This window comes from Mesoplodon bidens (genome assembly GCF_964165515.1).
Source record: "Mesoplodon bidens genome assembly, chromosome: 2".
NCBI classification, from domain to species: Eukaryota; Metazoa; Chordata; class Mammalia; order Artiodactyla; family Ziphiidae; genus Mesoplodon; species Mesoplodon bidens.
The window spans coordinates 82,536,619-82,556,414 of NC_138177.1; the positions used below are offsets into that span (position 1 = coordinate 82,536,619).

The following is a 19,796-nucleotide window of genomic DNA, read 5'->3' on the forward strand; positions in this document are numbered from 1 at the left end:
AAAAAAGTCTCTTCAGCAAGTGGTGTTCGGAAAGTTGGACAGGTGCATGAAAATCAATGAAGTTAGAACATACTCACACCATATACAAAAATAAACTCAAAATGGCTTAAAGACTTAAAAATAAGACATGACACCTTAAAACTCCTAGAAGAGATCATAGGCAAAACATTCTCCGACATAAATCATACCAACGTTTTCTTAGGTCAGTCTCCCAAGGCAATAGAAATAAAAACAAAAATAACCAAATGGGACCTAATCAAACTTATAAGCTTTTGCACAGCAAAGGAAACCATCAACAAAATGAAAAGACAACCTACGGAATGGGAGAAAATATTTGCAAATGATGCAACAGACAAGAGATATCCAAATCTCTGTAATTTCCAAAGTATACAAACAGCTTATACAACTCAACAACAACAAAAAACAAACAACCCAATCAAAAGATGGGCAGAAGACCTAAATAAACATTTCTCCAAAGAAGAAATACAAATGGCCAATAGGCACATGAAAAGATATTCAACACTGCTAATTATTAGAGAAATGCAAATCAAAACTACAATGAGGTACCACCTCACACTGGTCAGAATGGCCATTGTTAAAAAGTCTACAAATAACAAATGTTGAAGAGGGTGTGGAGAAAAGAGAATGCTCTTATACTGTTGGTGGAAATGTAAGTTGGTGCAGCCACTATAGAAAAACAGAATGGAGGTTCCTCAAAAAACTAAAAATAGAATTACCATATGATCCAGTAATCCTACTCCTGGGCATATATCCAGACAAAACTATAATGCAAAAAGATACATGCACCCCTATGTTCAGAGCAGCACTATTCACAATAACCAAGCATGGAAACAACCTAAATGTCCACTGACAGATGAATGGATAAAGAAGATGCAGTACATATATATAATACAATGGAATACTACTCAGCCATAAAAAAGAACGAAATAATGCCATTTGCAGCAACATGGATGGAACTAGAGATTATCATACTAAGCGAAGTAAGTCAGAGAGAGAAAGACAAATGCCATATGATATCACTTATATGTGGAATCTAAAATATGACACAAATGAACCTATCTACGAAACACAAACAGACTCACAGACATAAAGAACAGACTTGTGGTTGCCAAGGGGGAGGATAGGTTGCGGAGGGATGGGGAGGGATGGAGTGGGAGGCTGAGGTTAGCAGATGTAAGCTATTATTTATAGAATGGATAAACAACGAGGTCCTACTGTATAACACAGGGAATTATATTCAATATCCTGTGATAAACCATAATGGAAAAGAATGTATATACATGTATAACTGAATCACTTTGCTCTACAGCAGAATTTAACACAACATTGTAAAACAACTACACTTCAATAAAAAAAAATTAAAAAAAAGAAGTGGGAGGAATTGTGAGATTGGGATTGACATATATACACTAATGATACTACGTACAAAATAGATAACTAATGAGAACCTACTGTATAGCACTGGGAACTCTACTCGATGCTCTGTGGTGACCTAAATGGGAAAGCCGAAAAAGAGGGGATATACGTATACGTATAGCTGATTCACTTTGCTGTACAGTAGAAACTAACACAACACTGTAAAGCAACTATACTCCAAAAAAATTTAATTAAAAAAAAAAGAAAAAGAGAAGGTATGTTTAAATAATAAAGGTGGAAGAATTCTGAAGACAAAATTGGATAAGGCCAAGAAGTGTTCTTGGCAATGTTTAGGTAAACTAAAAGGCAAGTTTTACGGATCTATTAAGGAATCCAGATTTTATCCTATGGGGATTGGGAGCTACTGAAGCTTTTAGAATGAAGACTGATTAGTATCATATTTTTATAATTAATTTGGAAAAACTGTATAAATTCAACTGAGAAAAAATGGAGGGCAGGAATAATTCAGAGACTAGTCTAATACTTGAAGGAAGGGTGATAATGTCCTTATCATCAGAAAATTCTTCACAGTAAGGTATTGGCAGTGGGGATGGAAAAGTTATCTGCCTGGATATGGAAAAAGAGAAAGGAGGCCAAGAGCACTATAAGGTTTCAAGCTGGAGGGAAGGGAGAAGGATGATATCCTTGAGAGAATAAAATAGGAAAATTCAAAGAGCATAGTTTGGTGAATAAAGAAGCTCAATGAAGTTTAAGATATGCAGGGCTTAAGGTGATGGGACCACATTTGAGCACAGGTTTATACCAGATGGCTGTGACCAAAGCTCAGGAGAGAGGTCAGTACTGAAAGTGTGAATCTGAGGATCATCTGTATAAGAAGAAAAGGTAAAGTGGAGTAAGGGGAACTAGTGAGGAAGGAGAACGTGAGAAGCAGTCCAGGAGACAAGAAGGCCAGGAGAGTATTTCAGAAGGCAAGGGGGAAAGCAAGTTTTAAGGATGAAGAAGTACATAACAATGATGAATACTAAAGAGACTGTAGTGAGAAAAGGCCAGTTACATGGTCACTTGTGATCCACAAGAGAAGTCTCAACAGGAAAGAGGAGTTAGTTTATTTGGGGGAGGAAAAGAATGGGTGGCGATGGTGATAATGAGAAGACCATGACGAAAGCAGAAAGTGAGATTACTCTTCTGAAATGTAGTGGTGAGAGTCACAAAGGTCAGTAAGTTGACAGGCAGCCTAGTCAAGGGAGGACTTGGTAGAAGAACATGCTAGTAAAGGATTGACTGAAAATGTAGGAATAGCAAGGTTTTGAGAAGGCAGGAAAGGTTGGAATCAAGAGCAAAAGTCCTGTGGGGTTAAACTTGGAATAGAAGAAAAGCAGTCAGGAGAAGTCTGAAAGGAGGTGTGATGAATTACAGATTTTTTTAGTAAAAAGTGAGGGAGTTGCTTTTCTTACTCAATTAAATGCAGTTACCTGCTGAGTATATAAGGATTTAATGCTTAAGAAGCTGGGAAAGGAAAGGGTAGAGAGGTGGTTGGGCTAGAATCTTAAACATGGCGTCATAAGACAGAGTTCAAGTCCCAGATGTGTTACCTTGGGCTGGCCACCAAACTTGAGACTTTTCTCAGAGTTGTTAAAAGATTAAGTAAGATAATAAACATGTAAATTATAAAGCACTTCTTAAACTAGAAGCTTGGAACATCTACCATGGGAAATATGATAGCGCATAAATAAGAGATGAAGCAAAGCATGACCAGGCATCAGGGAGGGTTGAGGTGAAGTTCAGAGCGAGAATATATAGCAAACCCAGGTCTGCACAGTTTTTGTGACTTACCCCAGCATACTGGAGAGGAGAAAGCAGATTCTGAGCCAGTAGGTATGGAGAAGGACAAGAAGCTGAAGAAATATAGGTAAGGACTATTTTAAGACCTTTGTAGGCATGCTTACTTTTGGAAATTACATGTAATTTACACATAAAAGTGGCATTTGACTCACTGACATGTTATATTATGGATATGGCCAAACATTTCAATTTTTATTTTATAGTTTCTTTTCATATTTCAGAGTCAAGTTTTTGTTCGTTTCAGAGTCCATACGTCTTAAAGCTTAGGCTCCAGGCTCTGTGTCTACAGCACGAAATGGATAATGAAGACATCAATGAGACAGTTGCCCATTGGGTCCAAATCAAGTAGGGCAAGTCATTAACAAAGCAAGCAGTGAGACAGATAATCAGACATCCTACACGGGCTTAAGATAAGGAGAACAAGTGGAGGGTAAGGAGCCAGAGTGTTACCATTTCTGTAATTCTAGAGATACAGGTCCTAGAGCCCAGGTGTAGCAAATCCCCTATAAGGCCAAATCAGGAGACGCCTCATAAGGACACTATAAGACAAAGAAACTGTGAAGGAAAGAGTGCCTGATGTGTTCATCTTCCCATTAGTTTGTGAGCCCACAAAGGACTTATCCCTCTTTGACATCTTCCACTATCCCACTGTGACCGGTCACGGGCCGCCCCTGATTGATGAAAACAGCGGACAAACTTGCCCTGCTTCTCTTACACAAAACTGTAGAATTGTGGATGACAAACAACCCCTTAGTCATCTGCACCTCTGGCCCCGACGGACGAAACAACGGCTTCTCCAGCCCCAGGGAATCTGGAGTCGAGCTCCCGGGCGCTGGCCGAACGAAGGCAACGCTAGACCTGGGTCCAACGGTCTCCCTGACGCGTCCTCAGAACCAGTCTGGCCCGGAAAATGCCAGGAGCCGGTAAGCCGCTTCTAGAAGCTCTGGTAACCAGCACGCTAGGCCTCGAGGACTCCTTAACTAAAATAAGCTGGGAGGCCCATAGGGGAACTCGCAGGCTCTCAGCCGCGCCGAGGAAAAAACGCCAGCCCCTAGGTCCGAGTGCTCGAGAACCAGGCAATCTCCTCCTGCTTCAACTCCCAGCAAGCCCTGGGCAGAGCTCGGGACCACCTGACAGCGCCACCCACCAATGAGAGGGCGCAGGCTGGGTTGGTGGGACCAATCCGAGGGGGCAAAGGAGGCCGTACCCCTGGCACATCAGCGCGGCCTTTTAAGTGGTACTCTAGCCTCTCTGGTCGCCACAGCCGTAGAGAGGGAGACAGTCGCCGTGAAATGGTGACGCTGGCTATACTATGCCGCTCACTCCCAGCTTTACTCTTTTTCTCCTCCGAGACCCAAGCCCTCAGGCCTCCCCGCCTCCGGCCCTTAGTTTGATCCCGCCCCTCCCCGGAGAGGACAGGCGAAGATGTGGAATTTCCAAAGCTTATTGGATGCAGATGGTGTTACTCTGGAGGGTGGCGGGGCCCGCAGCGGCAAGGGCCGCCCCTCTCGGACGGTGATTGGGCTCGCCTGAGTAGCCCCGGGCTGGGATTGGTGCGAGGAGGGGCCAGGGCCGTCGGGCACCTTGGACCAAAGGGTGGGGAGGCAGTGGCAACCGAGGAGCCGGCGGGGTCTCGTAGGTCCCTCGTCCGCCGCGTGCCTTCCGCGGAGGACCCAGTCGAGGGAAGGAGTGGGAGGCGCCCCCTACCTCATGACGCGGGGGCGGGGGTGGCACTTGTCATGTGTCGGGCGCGGGACCAGTGGGGCAGGCGGTGGGAGGGGGCTGGTAGTGGAGGGTGATGGAGGTGCAGGGGTTCAGGACTAGCTGGAGTCCTAAATCTGTAAGCGCTTCCGGGGAAGAGGACTTGGGGAGACAGAGGAGGGCGTGGGCGTGTCTGGTATGGGATGCCTTGCAAAGGAGGGGGCCTTGCTGAGATCTGTGGGTGGTTCCTTTGAGGAATCCTTTTCTTCCTTTTTGCCCTTTGATATGCCAAAGGGAGAGTCCCCATAGTCTCTGTTCAAGTTTTGGAAACTTTCTCTTTGGGTGGGCCTAATCACATACTACTTCATTATAGAACTGCCCAGGGCCTTTTCTGATACTGAGCACAAACGTAGGGAATATGGCAGAAAAAAGGAAGCCGCTGCTGGGCTTTGTGGGCAAACTCCCCAGTGGGACCACATCTGGAAATTCAGGCAATACTCGCTGCCCTTTGTGCATGGGGCTTTTCAAAGCCCCCAGGCTCTTGCCTTGTTTGCACACAGTTTGCACCACCTGTCTGGAGCAGCTGGAACCCTTCTCAGTAGTGGACATCCGAGGAGGAGACTCTGACACAAGCTCTGAGGGGTCAGTATTCCAGGAACTCAAGCCACGCACTCTGCAGCCGCAGATTGGCATCCTCTGTCCGGTATGTGATGCTCAGGTGGACCTGCCCATGGGTGGAGTGAAGGCTTTAACCATAGACCACCTGGCCATGAATGATGTGATGCTGGAGAGTCTGCGTGGGGAAGGCCAGGGCCTGGTGTGTGACCTGTGCAGCGACAGGGAAGTGGAGAAGAAGTGTCAGACCTGCAAAGCCAATCTCTGCCACTTCTGCTGCCAGGCTCATAGGTAAAGATGGGATACCCCACCTGGTGTGGCTTAAGAACGGAGTACAAAGAGGTGTCAAGACAGAGAAATAACCTTGGTGAGCAGATGGAAAGGAAAGCTTGAATTCCATGGAAGGTCAGAGAGCAATATACAATGTGACTACAGATATTCCAGAACAGTAGTTAACTCCTGCAGCCTTTATATAATACCCATCATAATTATAGCATCAAAGGTTTGCAGAGTCCTTTTCAGTTTACAAAGCACATTTACACTTTCCTTGGATCATCAATCATTTGTATAGTGAATAATTGTACTAGGTGCTAGAGAAAGTGAATGAGTATAGTGACAAAGCCCCTGCCCTCGATCTCATTTGATCCTTGCAACCCATAGAAAAGCAGGCAATGTTTTCATCCCTATTTATCATTTGAGGAAACTGAAGCTCAGCAGTATGTGATTTGCCAAGGTCCCATAGCTGGTAAGTAGTGTATAACAGAACTGAATTTAAAATCCAGATCTTCTGACTGCCCTTCTATGCTCTTGCTACTAATCTCTGCTGCCTTCCCAGTATAAGGTGCTGATTAGTGGGGCACAACCCCAGCCTTTGCCTTGTACCCTAGTGTTACTCTGGAACTTGGTGAGGTGGGCTGGTAGGTGTGTATTGGGGTGCAGATTATGTCTTTTAGGGTGTTTGGTGAACAGTTTGTCACATAAATCACTTTGTCCCTTTCAGACCCCCTTCCCCTATTCCAGAACATCACAGTGTAAGATGGCCAAGGTTTTAGGATTAGCCTACCGTAGTTTTTAAGTTCTGCCTTCCATGTGTTTTCTGGCCTCACCAACAGAACAAGTTAGTAGTCTTGGGTCTTTCTATTTTTAACTTGTGTTTTGACTACTTTGCTGCCAGCTAAACAGCTAACCCTATTTTGTCTACAGCCACTTTTCTGGTGCCAGAATAGACATGTAAGCTTGATGTTGCTATAATGCTAATGGGGAAAATCTGAACAGTTACCATGGTTTCTAGGGATTTCCCTGAATCTCTAGAGGGCTACAGAAAAGGGGAATTAAAGGTTTGATTTTACTGACCCCTGATTTTACTCTGTCTAATAATGTTGATGACTCTTGTTGAGGAAAATTCTAGCTTGCCGCTTTGGGTGACGTAGGCACTAGTCAAAGGAAATGCTTTACCAGAGTGTTAGGTGGAAGCTGAGGGAGACTGTCGTGGCCAGCTAGCTGCTTTTTAATTGCCTGAGGTTTATTGCTGTGCCACCTGGCACAGGTCTGGTCTCTTGCTGCTGGGTCTCCACTGTGCTCTCCCCTCTAGCTTGCTGCAGGAGTAGGCTGTGGCTCTTGCCTAAACTTGACAAATGAATTCTTTGGGGAAAGTTCCAGGATGTAGCCTTAGCATTGCAACCTCTGGCAAAGTCAGGTGCCGAGTCAGAGAGCCCTAGCCTACTGTCATTTAATCCTATACAACAGCCCTTTCAGGTAGGTATTATCCCCACGGTACGGGAGAGGAACTGGAATCCGAGAGGGTCATGTGGTTAGTAAGAGGTTAGAATGAGGAACGGAACCCAGATTTGCTGGACTTCAGAGCCCGTGCTCTTAAAACTGCCGGGCTGTTTCCCAAGTAGAATTGTCCCCTCATTTCCCGTCCCCGACTCTGTTTGCCCCTAGGCGGCAGAAGAAGATGACTTACCACGCCATGGTGGACCTGAAAGACTTGAAAGGCTACAGCCAGATTGGGAAACCCATTCTGTGTCCTGCTCACCCTGCGGAGGAGCTGAGGCTGTTCTGTGAGCTCTGCGACCAGCCCGTGTGCCGGGACTGCATGGTGGGGGGCCACCGGGAGCACCCCTGCGACCTCGCCAGCAACGTTGTCCACAAGCACGGGGACTCCGTGCGGGAGCTCCTCAAAGGCACCCAGCCCCACGTGGAGGCCCTGGAGAAGGCGCTGGCACAGATCAAAGGGACCAACCGTGCCCTGCAGGAACGGGTGGAGGCCGTGGCTGCCGACGTCTGCAGCTTCTCCGAGGGCTACATCAAGGCCATCGAGGAGCATCGGGACAAGCTGCTGAAGCAGCTGGAAGACATCCGGATCCAGAAGGAAAACTCCCTGCAGCTGCAGAAGGCACAGCTGGAGCAGCTGCTGGCAGACATGCGGACCGGAGTGGAGTTCACCGAGCACTTGCTGACCAGTGGCTCCGACCTGGAGATCCTCATCACCAAAGGGGTGGTCATGGAACGGCTCACAAAGTTGAACAAAGTGGCATATAGTGCCCGTCCTGGAGTGAACGAGAAGATCACCTTCTCTCCTAAGGAGAAAGCAGGCCTGTGCCGTGGCTATGAAGTTTATGGGGCCATCAATACCAAAGAGGTCGATCCAGCCAAATGTGTCCTTCAAGGGGAAGGTAGGAAGGCATTTCCCACTGGCATTGAGAGGACAGTGGACAGGACATGGTGTTAAAGACATATGGCTTTTTCAGCCATGGCCTTCATTTAGCTAGGGAGAGAGACATATAGATCCAATGGATGGTGACCCCACCCTTGTCCTTTTCTTTCTGATTTGTTCTGGTCAGGGTACAGTTAAGATCCCTACAGGGGTGAAGCTTGACCCTTTTCCAGTGGAGAAAAGTAGTAACTACCAAGGAACTCAAGGATCATGCTGTTTCTCTGACAGGACAGAGGCAGTGCCCATAGGAGATAACAGCATAGACCTCAGGGCAGGGCAGAATCCTGCCTGTTCACAGAGGATGGCTTGGACCAAGTTCTGAAGAGAGTTTCTGAGGAGTGAGGATGACAGGATTATGGTTTGCTTTCTTCTATGCCCTTTTTGGTTCATGTAAGCCACATGTTGGCATTTGAAGGAAAATGGTAGGCATTTCAGTCAGTAGAGGGGAAAAACAATTTCTTTTGACCACATTGTTCTCTTCCTAAAGGAAGCACACTGATCAAACATATATTTCATAGATCAGTCCTCACAGGAAGACTCTACTGTAGAGTCATCCTAGCTGGCACAGGAATTCTTACCTGTTCGGAGGTCACAGATCCCTTTGAGAATGATCTCTCCCCAAGAAACACCCATTAATTTGGGCATACAATTTCAGGAAATTCTTAGACCCTTCATAATGCCTCATAGTAGTTCACGAACCCCAGGTTAAGAAGCCTGTTGCATCTGACTTCTGGACCAGAGGCTGTAGATACTGAATATGCCCCCAACACCATGGCACAGCTACCACACTGTGGAGGACTTCACAGCATGAAGAGTCCCAGGTGGTCACCCTGTACCCCCTGCCTCTTCCAGCAGGATCTGCAGCTCAGAGAGGGTAGTTTGGGGTTACCAGCCTCTCTCACGGTGTCCAGAGGTTTTTCCTCTGAATACGTATATCGAGCCTGAGTATTTTCAAAGCTTCCTTAAGGCTGAAATTAAGGTCCAGGATCCTATATGATCCAAGAGCAGCTGCTGGCTGAGACAGAAGCAGGCTCACCAGGAGCGACTCCCAAGAGGTATGCCGGGGAGAGAAAGGAAAGGGAGGAAACTGGAAACACAACCTTTTGTTCTAAAGAGAAACGGCAAGATGGTGTCTGATCTGGGGATACAGTCACCACAGTTGGCCTTTGAGGTGAGGACGGAGTGTTTATCTTCCGCAGATCTCCACAGAGCCCGCGAGAAACAGACAGCCTCTTTCACCATCATTTGTAAGGATGCAGCAGGAGAGAGCATGGGCAGGGGAGGAGAGAACATTCAAGTCGCAGTAGTCCCTAAAGATAAGAAAGACAGGTTTGTATTATACACTCAGGCATCACAGGTAATGAGCGGTGATGCGACTGGAAACCCGAGGTCCTTTGCAGTAGTGGGGCTGTAACTGCAGTAGTTCCAGCCTACCTCCCCATGATGCCACTGAAAAGTGCAATAGGACCAAGTGGACCAGATGTGTTTCCTTGTGTGGGTTTTAGGCCTGTATGCAATTCTCTCCCAAAGGTCCGATCTGCCCCTCAGACTGTCTTCATCCCAAGCTTCAAATAGACTGAAAAATATTCCGTGTTAGACTGAATGGCGCCCTTCTCAAAATTCAGCCTCACTTTGCTACTAAACTGTGCTGGGAGCAAAGTTATACGTCTCTGGAATTAGAGGAGGGAGGAGGGAGGACGAAGAGCAGGAGGGTACAACAGAAGCTGACGGGAGAGAACACAGTGACGCTTTCAAGGAATTCATCAGAACATCAGATTAAGTCAGCATTTATGTTGCTTACCTTCTGCTGTAAAATTAATTTCCGAGACAAGTAGAAGATACATCCTGCTTGGGGGACATTTAAAATTAATACTGGATTTATGGTGTAGAGCAGGGGTCCACAGCCCCGTTAGGAACCGGGCCGCATAGCAGGAGGTGAGCGGCGGGTGAGTAAGAGAAGCTTCATCTGCTGCTCCCTATCGCTCGTGTTACCACCTGAACCATCCCCCCATCCCCACCCCATCCGTGGAAAAATTGTCTTCCACGAGACCAGTCCCTGGTGCCAAAAAGGTTGGGGACTGCTGGTGTAGAGTTTACATCCTAAAATAGTAGGCAACTGAGGCAGGCTTGTGAGAATGAGTGATAATTTTGAACTCTCACCTCCATCCAGTCCAGTCCAAACGATGGTCCACGATAACAAGGATGGGACATACTACGTTTCCTATACCCCCAAGGAACCTGGCATCTATACTGTGTTCGTCTGTGTCAAGGAACAACACGTGCAGGTGAGTGAGACCTTACTGGTGCTTCCCTTTCGGTGACCTCCTTTCACCCTGGCCCCCCTGGGTTTTTTTTTTTTTTTTCTTTTTTTTCTTTAGGGATCTTCCCAGACCAGGGCACGAACCCGCGTCCCCTGCATCGGCAGGCGGACTCCCAACCACTGCGCCACCAGGGAAGCCCCCCACCCTGGGTTTTGTCATCTTAGGATGTGGAGACGTTTCTCACAGGATCAGCTGTATAGAGGGCTTGAACAGGATTCTCTTCTTACTTCGCCTCACTTTAGAAATGGCCCAGATTTTGCAGCTCTTATTCTTACGAGAGGATGCTGGTGACCGTAAGAACTCTCTATCCCTACTTTACCTCCTGGCAGTTGTGCTTGTATTTTATCATTCTCCCAGTTTGTTGGAATTCTTAATTTGGGAAAGATGCCTTGATCAGAGGGGCCAATCTACCAGCGGACAAGCATACACACATTTGAGCAATACAATCTAGCTCAGGATTTTCCAGCTTTTTCAGACTATGACCAGGCATAGACTTACTGGAATACCATTGGGAAAGTTATGTCCTCTCTTTTTGACTGACCAGTCATCTATCTGCCTAACCATCTGCCCAGATAATTCTCTACTCTGTTTATATGTATTTGCTTGTGTTACCTTCACAGATACATGTAACACTTTCTGGTTTAGAGATTATGAATTTTTAAAAATTGGGTAATACTCAACATGTCCAGCAGAATCTCTGCTGACATTCGAGCTGTCAGAGGTTTCCCCCAACCAGAAATCAACACTGACAGGGACAATAAAACACCACAGAGCATCATGATGTGTTAGGCTTGTGGTCTGTGCCCTAGGAAGACTCATATTCAATAGCTACTTGCTGCTTGCCTAATTACAGGATGTCAGATGGGTTAGGTGGTTTTTTAAAATATATTAATTATTTATTTGTAAATTTATTTATTTTATCTATTTATTTTGGCTGCATTGGGTCCTCATTGCTGCGTGCGGTCTTTCTCTAGTTGTGGCGAGTGGGGGCTACTCCTCATTGTGGTACGTGGGCCTCTCATCGTAGTGGCTTCTCCCATTGTAGAGCACGGGCTCTAGGCACGTGGGCTTTGGTAGCCGTGGCGCGCAGGCTCAGTAGTTGTGGCGTGCAGACTTAGTAGTTGCGGCACATGGGCCCAGCCGCTCCACGGCATGTGGGACCCTCCCGGACCAGGGCTCGAACCCGTGTCCCCCGCATTGGCAGGTGGACTCCCAACCACTGCGCCACCAGGGAAGCCCGAGTTAGGTGTTTTTACAAACATTATTTCACTTTTCCTCCAAATCACTGAGGCATAAGGATCATCATCCAACTGGACCGAGAAAACAAACTTGCCACAATACACAGTACCTGTGTGGCAAAATCATAATTTGAACCCATAGCTTTGAACTCCAGGTTGTTTTTAAAATAGATTGTAAACTCTTTAAAGGAAGAGAGATTTAACATTTGAAAGGCTTCTAAGGTGCCAGCCTCTCTGCTTTGTGCTTTTGCAGAACGTGTGGTTCTCATGCAGGGATAGGCACATAGCAACACTTATTCAATATTTACTATTTAACATAGGGTAGAAATTGGAGAATGGAAGTTATCCTTGAAGGAAAAGAGGCAGGAGAGTTTCTAATCTGAGAATTTCTTTATTAACCACAGGCTCTTAACCTTCCTCCCTTCCATCTATCTTCACCAACCCAGAGTGAGGGGATGAGTAAACAGTTGTGTCCAGGATGGAGGGATGGAAGGAGAGGAGCTGGCTCAGTATGTGAGGGGAGGGGGTGTGTGGCTGAGAAACTGGAGAAAGGACCACGGATGTCCTCACCTTGTGGTTGTGTGCTCTATAGTTACCCCAGCTTGCTCAGGAATGGAGGAGATAGAGGCCAAGGTCAGCGACGTGAAAGCCCAGTTGGGCTTCCTAGTGCGTCGGGTGGTCTGCATGCTGGGAGAGCAGTACGGACTCCTCGACTCCCCCTCTCACTGCGTTTGTATCTGGCCCCGTCCAGCTCAGCGCCCAGCTGGTTGCTGTCCCCCAGTCGCTGTTTCCCTCCTGCTGTCCTCGTCCCTCCAGGGACAGGCCCTGCGACTTACACTCCGTTTAGTATGTGTGATGCTCAGCACACCCCTGTTGACTCACAAGGTGCTGTTCTTTGCTCTTGGTCTGAACACTGAAGGGCTCACCATTCACTGTGACCGTGAGGAAACGGCACCGCTCACACCCAGGCGTGTTTCACTGCTGCACGTTCTGCTCCAGCGGAGGCCAGAAGACTGCTCGCTGCGCGTGTGGAGGCACCACGCCCGGTAAGGAGAACCAGTCGCTCCTGAAAGCCCTCGCTCTCCCCCTGCTGCTGTCTCCCGGCGGCGGGATCCACTACCACAGCGATCAGCTTCGGGGTGTTCAGACTTAGGCTTTGTTTCTAGGAGTGCAGTCTGTGCATATAAATATATCACAGTTCTAAAAGTTTCATTTAAAGCTTCTTCGTTCTGGAAACTGAAATAGCAAGCTGCAAAGTTCTGAGTTTTTTAGTTTTGATACAGTTCACCAATCCTAGGAGCCCTGTGCTTCTCCTAGAATGCTCGATTTCAGCCTGTACCCTTTCCAACAGCCTGAGCAGTGTCAAAGATGTAAACCCGCTCCGATCCTTTTAAAACCTTACAGAAATTCCAAACAAGGCAGGGATGGGAGAACAGATGAATAAATTAACTGAACCAGGTCTGGCTCTTTTCTTGGGAGAAGGGAGGGTGGGCAAGAGGGTCAGCTCAGGCAAGAGATCTAATTATTGTCAGTATTCTGTGGTGTCCTTACTCCAATGGTGGGCCTTAATAGGCTGTTGTAAACTTTCATATAAACACTTCAGGATCTATTTTGTTTATTTCCACCACTCTGCCCTTCCCTTTCATCTAGATTATGTTACAGTTAAAATCCAAACGAGTTCTTCTCTTTGAGTTAGCAGAGTGTTAAAATAACACTCTTCTTAGAACTTCAGCTAACCTTAATTGACTTGCTGTCATCAGTCTTCAGAGTTCTCCTGACTACAGAGGCGTCGAATAGCTTGTTCCTCTCGCTGGGTTTTTATTAGACGTTTTCACGTCCATGAGTCTGAATGTCGCCAGGAGCATTAATTTCCGTGGTAACCGCTGGACTTTCCTCTAATGGTGGTTCTCCCCTCTCCTCTTTGAACCATGCAGGTGGGTACCTAGGCTGTGGCCACGGACACAAAGGCCACCCGGGGCGCCCCCACTGGTCGTGCTGTGGGAAGTTTACCGAGAAGTCGGAATGCACGTGGGCAGGTGGGCAGAGTGCAGCGAGGAGTGTACTGAGGACGGTGGCCCTCTGACGGCTTCCTGGGTCTGTGGTCACAGCTGCGGCCAGCACGGCTTCAGATCACCAGAGGACCCCTGACCTTAATTCTGAAGAAACTGATGGAATTAAAAACAAAGTGCCTTATATTATACCCTCCAGTCCAAGTACCTTTTTGTGAGTTACTCACTGATTGTACGTGCAGGTAGTTGAGCACCACAGACCACGCTACCTTTCTCCTCTTCTTGGCCAAAGCTGTTTGGGGGGAGGGGAGGCAGCCAGCTGTCTGGTTAAAGTTAATACCAGATGGTGCCCCTCATTAGTGTCCCTTTAAAACATATATACTGTAGTCCAGTAGGAGAGCGACCATACAAAATAGGTAAAATAGATTTGAGAATCAGTGTGTATCTTAGTTCATCTTCAAAAGCAGACAGATCTTTGAAACTAGCAGTTGTTAATCAAAGCTGGCTTTATAGGAGGAGTATAATGTATGCATTACTGTTTTAAAAGTGTCAGCGTGTGCATGTTTTTGTATGACTGAGCCCATTCGTTGTAAGTCTAATAAACTCGTTAGAAATAATGTACTCATGTAGACTAGCAATATAGTATGTAGATGTGATCTCAGTTGTAAATAGAAAAATCTAATTGGATAAACTTTGTATCACTCCCTCAAAAAAAAAAAAATGTCCTTTCTGTACCAAGGAGGCTCCTGTTTTGTACAGACATGGAGGTACCCATGCCATTGGAATTCAGCACTCACAGGGGTAATTTAGTTCCTCACTTTTTGATGTATAACTTTCTTATTTCTCCCTGAGCTACGTGTTATTTAGATACTTCCCTCAGAGAATAAAAACTTACTTTCCTCATATCCACTTGTTGCTAGCACACTTTAAATGGATTATAATGTGATATTGCTGTTTAGGTGGAGGCCCGCCACTTCCCCTCTACACAACGTTCATCTCATAACCCCAGAGCCTAGAAGATTACTGTTTGGTCAGGGGCAGACACGTAGTCAGTAAATAAAGGGGAATGCTGTTGAAATATGCATTTGCAAATGGACCTCATAAATTCCTTGCAGATGTACTCAGGCCAGGCGATCCAGATACCTTCATCCTCCTCACGTCTCTCACCCTCTTTGTCCTTTAAAGAACCGTCTTCAGTTTTGTCTGTGTACCTAGGAAGTTAACTAGAAGCTTTGACTCCTAGAGCATGCCTGCTTAACTGAAGAGAATTCTTGGGAGAGGAAGTACACAGCACTGGTGCCCCAGCCCTGCCGTGGCCTTCACTGTATATAGTTTGCGTGTTCTTCTGGGACACCTCATTTCTTATATAGCAAAAACTCAGCATGTATTAAATATAATTATTGAAATCTGCAATCTAAGATCCATTAAGAAGTAACTCATTGGAATGGCGAATTGCGTCAGGCAAAGGACGTGAAATAATTAGACAAACACACTGTCAGGTCATCCTGGAAAAACTTCCTCCTTAAGGCTGATAGACGTGAGCTACATTGTAGCTGTAAATATGAAGATATTTACTGTATTTTCTCCCTTTTCTGGAAAGATTCCCTTCAGCCCTCTCTCTGACCCAAATCTGATATTCCCAGAAGACCCTGATGGCCCTGTAACCCTCTGAAATTATTACTTGCTCTTCCTCACTCCTTATAATCACTGGGCCCAGAGGTCAGGTAAGAGTCATTCCCCCTTTTTCCTTGAAGATTTTAGCACCAAACTTGCTGCTACTCCAGTACTACTCCTCATCAGTCTTAGGATAATTCAATATCCACGAAGACATCTTAACTCCATGACTCTAATGTTCCTTTTTCCCTCTCCCAGCAGTCAGTCATACCCTAGACCTTGATTCCAGCTGCTCCCTCTTGCATCTCAATTTCAAGCATCCTGCAACCACGACCTCCCATCTTTCCAGCTCACCCACCTGACTCTACTAATTCTTCTACCTCCCTAGAATCCCCAGTGCAGTGACCACCTTCCCACTATTCCCCTCCCCCGCCTCATGTCCTTTCCTTCATCCTCACTCAGTTTAGACTCTACAGAGCATCACACTCTTGCATGTAGTCTCCCTCTGTCCTTTTTGCCTGGCAAAACCCCAGATTAGATCCAGATCTCCATCTAACCCAACTGAATGATCCTGGAGAAAAACACGAATGTATGATGACTAGTCTACCTTTAAATCTATGACCACTGATCTTGATGGGCTCTTAGCATGGCCCAGTAGTCTGACATGTCTCTAGTCCATCTATTCCCCACTCTCCTAGACAATTGTATTTCCTACTTTCTTCTCCTCAAATTGCAGTTTGTACTCCACTTCCCCTCTCCACTTATGATCTTGCTTCCTATTTCACCAAGAAAACAAAAGGATTCAGAAGAGAATTTCCTGACCTTCCCACCATATCTACAAATCTACCTATATGCCTATCAAAAGCAAACTTTTATATGAGCTCTCATTCCATCTCTACAACCCAGGAACGTTGCTCCAGTAATTTCCCCCTCTACTGGATTGCTAATTTCAGAAAATAAACATGCTACAATATTCCCTATCTTAAAAAACAAATTTCCCTTGATTTTTGTATGAGACTTCTAGGGCTGCCATATAGAATACCACAGACTGGGTGGTTTGAACAACAGAACTTTCTTTTCTCACAGTTCTGGAGGCTGGAAGTCCAAGGTGCCAGCGGGGTTGGTTTCTCCTGAGGCCTCTCCCTGGCTTGCAGATGGCCACCTTCTCCTATGTCATCACGTGGCCTTTTTTCTGCACATGCATCCCTGATGTCTCTCCCTCTTCTTATTGACACCAGTCCTACTGAATTAGGGTTCACCCATATGATCTCATTTAACCTTAATTATCTCCTTAAAGGCCCTCTCTCCAAATACAGTCACATTGGGGGCTAGGACTTCAATCTATGAATTTGCGGGGAACACAGATCAGTCCATAAGAATTTTTTCTTCCCCCTCTGACAGCTGCTCCATTTTTCTGCTTCCCTTTAAAAAGACCTCAAAAAAATTTGTTTGCTATCTCTACTTCCCCTACTTGAAGTTTCTCTTGGATCTAATCCAGCCTTTAATCCTCACCACTCCACTGAAACAGCTCTTGTAAAGGTCACCTGTAATATCCATGTTATGGAATCCAACGGTCAGTTCTTGATCTTTATCCTCTTTGACCTGTCAACAGCATTTAACACAGCTGATCACTTTTCCCTTCAAGAAAGATCTTCTTCACTTGGTTTATCTGGCATCACTCTTCTTTTAAAAAATAAATTTATTTATTTATTTATTTTTGGCTGCATTGGGTCTTTGTTGCTGTGCACGGGCTTTCTCTAGTTGCGCCGAGCGGTGGCTACTCTTTGTTGCAGTGCGCAGGCTTCTCATTGCGGTGGCTTCTCTTGTTGTGGTTGTGGAGCACAGGTTCTAGGCACGTGGGCTTCAGTAGTTGTGGCACGAGGGCTCAGTAGTTGTGGCTCGCGGGATCTAGAGCACAGGCTCAGTAGTTGTGGTGCACGGGCTGAGCTGCTCTGCAGCATGTGGGATCTTCCCAGACCAGGGATTGAACCCATGTCCCCTGCACTGGCAGGCAGATTCTTATCCACTGCATCACCAGGGAAGTCCCGCATCACTCTTCTTAATCACTTATCTCATTGACTTCCTTTCTCTAGTTCCTCATCTTTCCAGTCCCTACACATTTAAGAGCTCCAAGGATTAGTTCCTGCATTTTTATCTTCCCCCCACTTCCTAGGTGATTTCATCCTCTCATGAGTTTAAGTACCTTTTATACACCGATGACTCCTAAATTTATCTCCAGCTCCAAACTCCATATGATTAGATCCAAGAGCTTACTTAACATCTCCACTTGGATGTATCATAGGCACCTCATCTTTAAGATGTCTAAAACAGAACTCTCAATTTCCAATTCTCACTGCCCAACTGACCACCAACACCAAAGTGTTTTTCCTGCAGTCTTCTCCATCTCTTTGAAAGGAATGTCCAAATCCACTCTTACAGGGGGTGGAGCCAGTCACCTTGGAAACATCCTTGACTCCCCTCTCAGGCATTACATCCAATCCACTGGCAAATCCTATCTGCCATCCCTTCAAAATACATCTGCTGAGCACTGCTCTCTGCCTACACTGCTAACCACACCAGTCTGAGATACCATGATTTCTCACCTGGACTTTTGCAATGGCCTTCTAACTAGTCTCTCTGCTTTCACTCTCAACTGTCTACAGTCTATTCTCCACCCAACAGTCCTTTTAAAATACATCAGATCATGTCACTCGTCTTGCTCGACAACCTCCAAAGGCCTCCCATCATACTCAGAACAGCCTTTACATCAGCATGTAAGACCCTGCAGGACCTGGATCCTTGCTCTTCTCTCTTTCCTACCCATCCCCCCACCCCCATCACTCTATTCCAGCCAAACTGGCCTGCCTGGGGCCCCTCAAACTCTGTCTTGAAGCCTTTACAATCACTGCCCCTCCACCTGGAATGCCCTTCTCACGGATACCTAATGATTCACTCTCTCATTTTCCTCAGGCTCCTTTGTCAAACACCATCTTATTGGAGAGGTCCCTAACTACCCTGTATAAAATAGCAACTCCCCACCCCAAGACTCTGTATCATCCTTAGTTTGTTTCATCACCATCTAACATATATATATATTCTATTTCTTTATTGTCTGTCCTCTTATCCTAGACGGTAAGGTCTATGAAGGCAGGGGCTTGACATTTATTGACCACTATACTATCCCCATGGAAGACAGTTCCTGGCACATAGTAGAGGCTTAACCAATATTTTGTTGAATGAATAAAGATCTAATTGGTAGAATTTTTGGTTTGGATGTCCTTGGTACCTCTTTCTACAGGCCAGACTTCCCTTCCCTCAGACTGACATTTTTCCTTCAACCAAATACCACTTGGGAAAAAACCTCAGCCTTCTCTCAAAACTGTTGGATAAATTATATGCACCTTAGGGACCAGCCTTGAATTTTCCAATTACCTCAGACATCGAGGGAATTGCTTGCCATGAAGAAGCTTGTTGTTTTACATCATTTTGCCCCATGTGTCTTTTAATGAATCAGATTTCAGAACTGAGGATAAAAAGCTTATCATTTATTTCAGCTGGAAAAAGCTTTTGGTAATTGCATAACTCTACTGTAGATGAAGTTCTACTGCAACAGAAAATTTCTATAAGATACCTAGGTTCTGGCAAATGCCCTAGCCTTTAAGCAATATTAATGGTAACAGTTCCACTACAGATATTTAAAGTTTGTGCTGGGGTGGGGTGGGGTGGTGGAGTGGGGCTGTTATTTTATCTGTGCTACAGTGGAGTGTAAACCTAGCTGAAAGACTTGGCAAAGCAAGACTGATCTGCAGAGCCCAAGATTCCTAGGTGAGGACAAAAAGAAGTCTCAGGATTTAGGAACTGTCCCCAGCGTAACAAAGTGCTTCAGAAACCACCTTTGAGTTGTGAGCACTGAAGCATCAACAAGGTGCAGCAGCATGTTGTAAGCTATATCTCTGTTTTTTTGTGTTTTTTTTTTACATCTTTATTGGAGTATAATCGCTTTACAATGGTGTGTTAGTTTCTGCTTTATAACAAAGTGAATCAGTTATATATATACATATGTTCCCATATCTCTTCCCTCTTGCGTCTCCCTCCCTCCCACCCTCCCTATGCCACCGCTCTAGGTGGTCACAAAGCACCCAGCTGATCTCCCTGTGCTATGCAGCTGCTTCCCACTAGCTATCTATTTTACGTTCGGTAGTGTATATATGTCCATGCCACTCTCTCGCTTTGTCACAGCTCACCCTTCCCCCTCCCCGTATCCTCAAGTCCATTCTCTAGTAGTTCTGTGTCTTTATTCCTGTCTTACCCCTAGGTTCTTCATGACATTTTTTTTTCC

General features: G+C 45.9%; 2 protein-coding genes across 9 annotated transcripts in view; one reads left to right on the forward strand and one right to left on the reverse strand.

Annotated features, from left to right (window-relative positions):
* LOC308613285 (uncharacterized protein) overlaps window positions 1–4,069 on the reverse strand; it is a 92,570-nt gene extending 88,501 nt beyond the window's left edge. For all 6 annotated transcript variants that reach the window (XR_014015228.1, XR_014015229.1, XR_014015230.1 and 3 more), the window contains exon 1: window positions 3,956–4,069. The gene's annotated coding sequence lies outside the window, so the exon portion shown is untranslated. The remainder of the gene's footprint in view (window positions 1–3,955) is intronic.
* Window positions 3,976–14,817, forward strand: TRIM45 (tripartite motif containing 45; the record flags this gene model as incomplete). Of its 3 annotated transcripts, none has more annotated exons than XM_081226519.1 (6): window positions 3,976–4,163; window positions 7,501–8,234; window positions 9,475–9,604; window positions 10,446–10,560; window positions 12,720–12,880; window positions 13,769–14,817. In XM_081226519.1, the coding sequence occupies 6 exons, from the start codon at window positions 3,976–3,978 to the stop codon at window positions 13,980–13,982; spliced, it is 1,542 nt and encodes a 513-aa protein (XP_081082645.1). In that variant the 3' UTR covers window positions 13,983–14,817. The 3 variants fall into 3 exon arrangements, with proteins under 3 accessions (XP_081082645.1, XP_081082643.1, XP_081082644.1); XM_081226517.1 differs by lacking the exon at window positions 3,976–4,163 and adding an exon at window positions 5,022–5,847; XM_081226518.1 differs by lacking the exon at window positions 3,976–4,163 and adding an exon at window positions 5,024–5,847 and having other exon boundaries at window positions 12,754–12,880.
* Window positions 14,818–19,796: the final 4,979 nt, after the last annotated feature.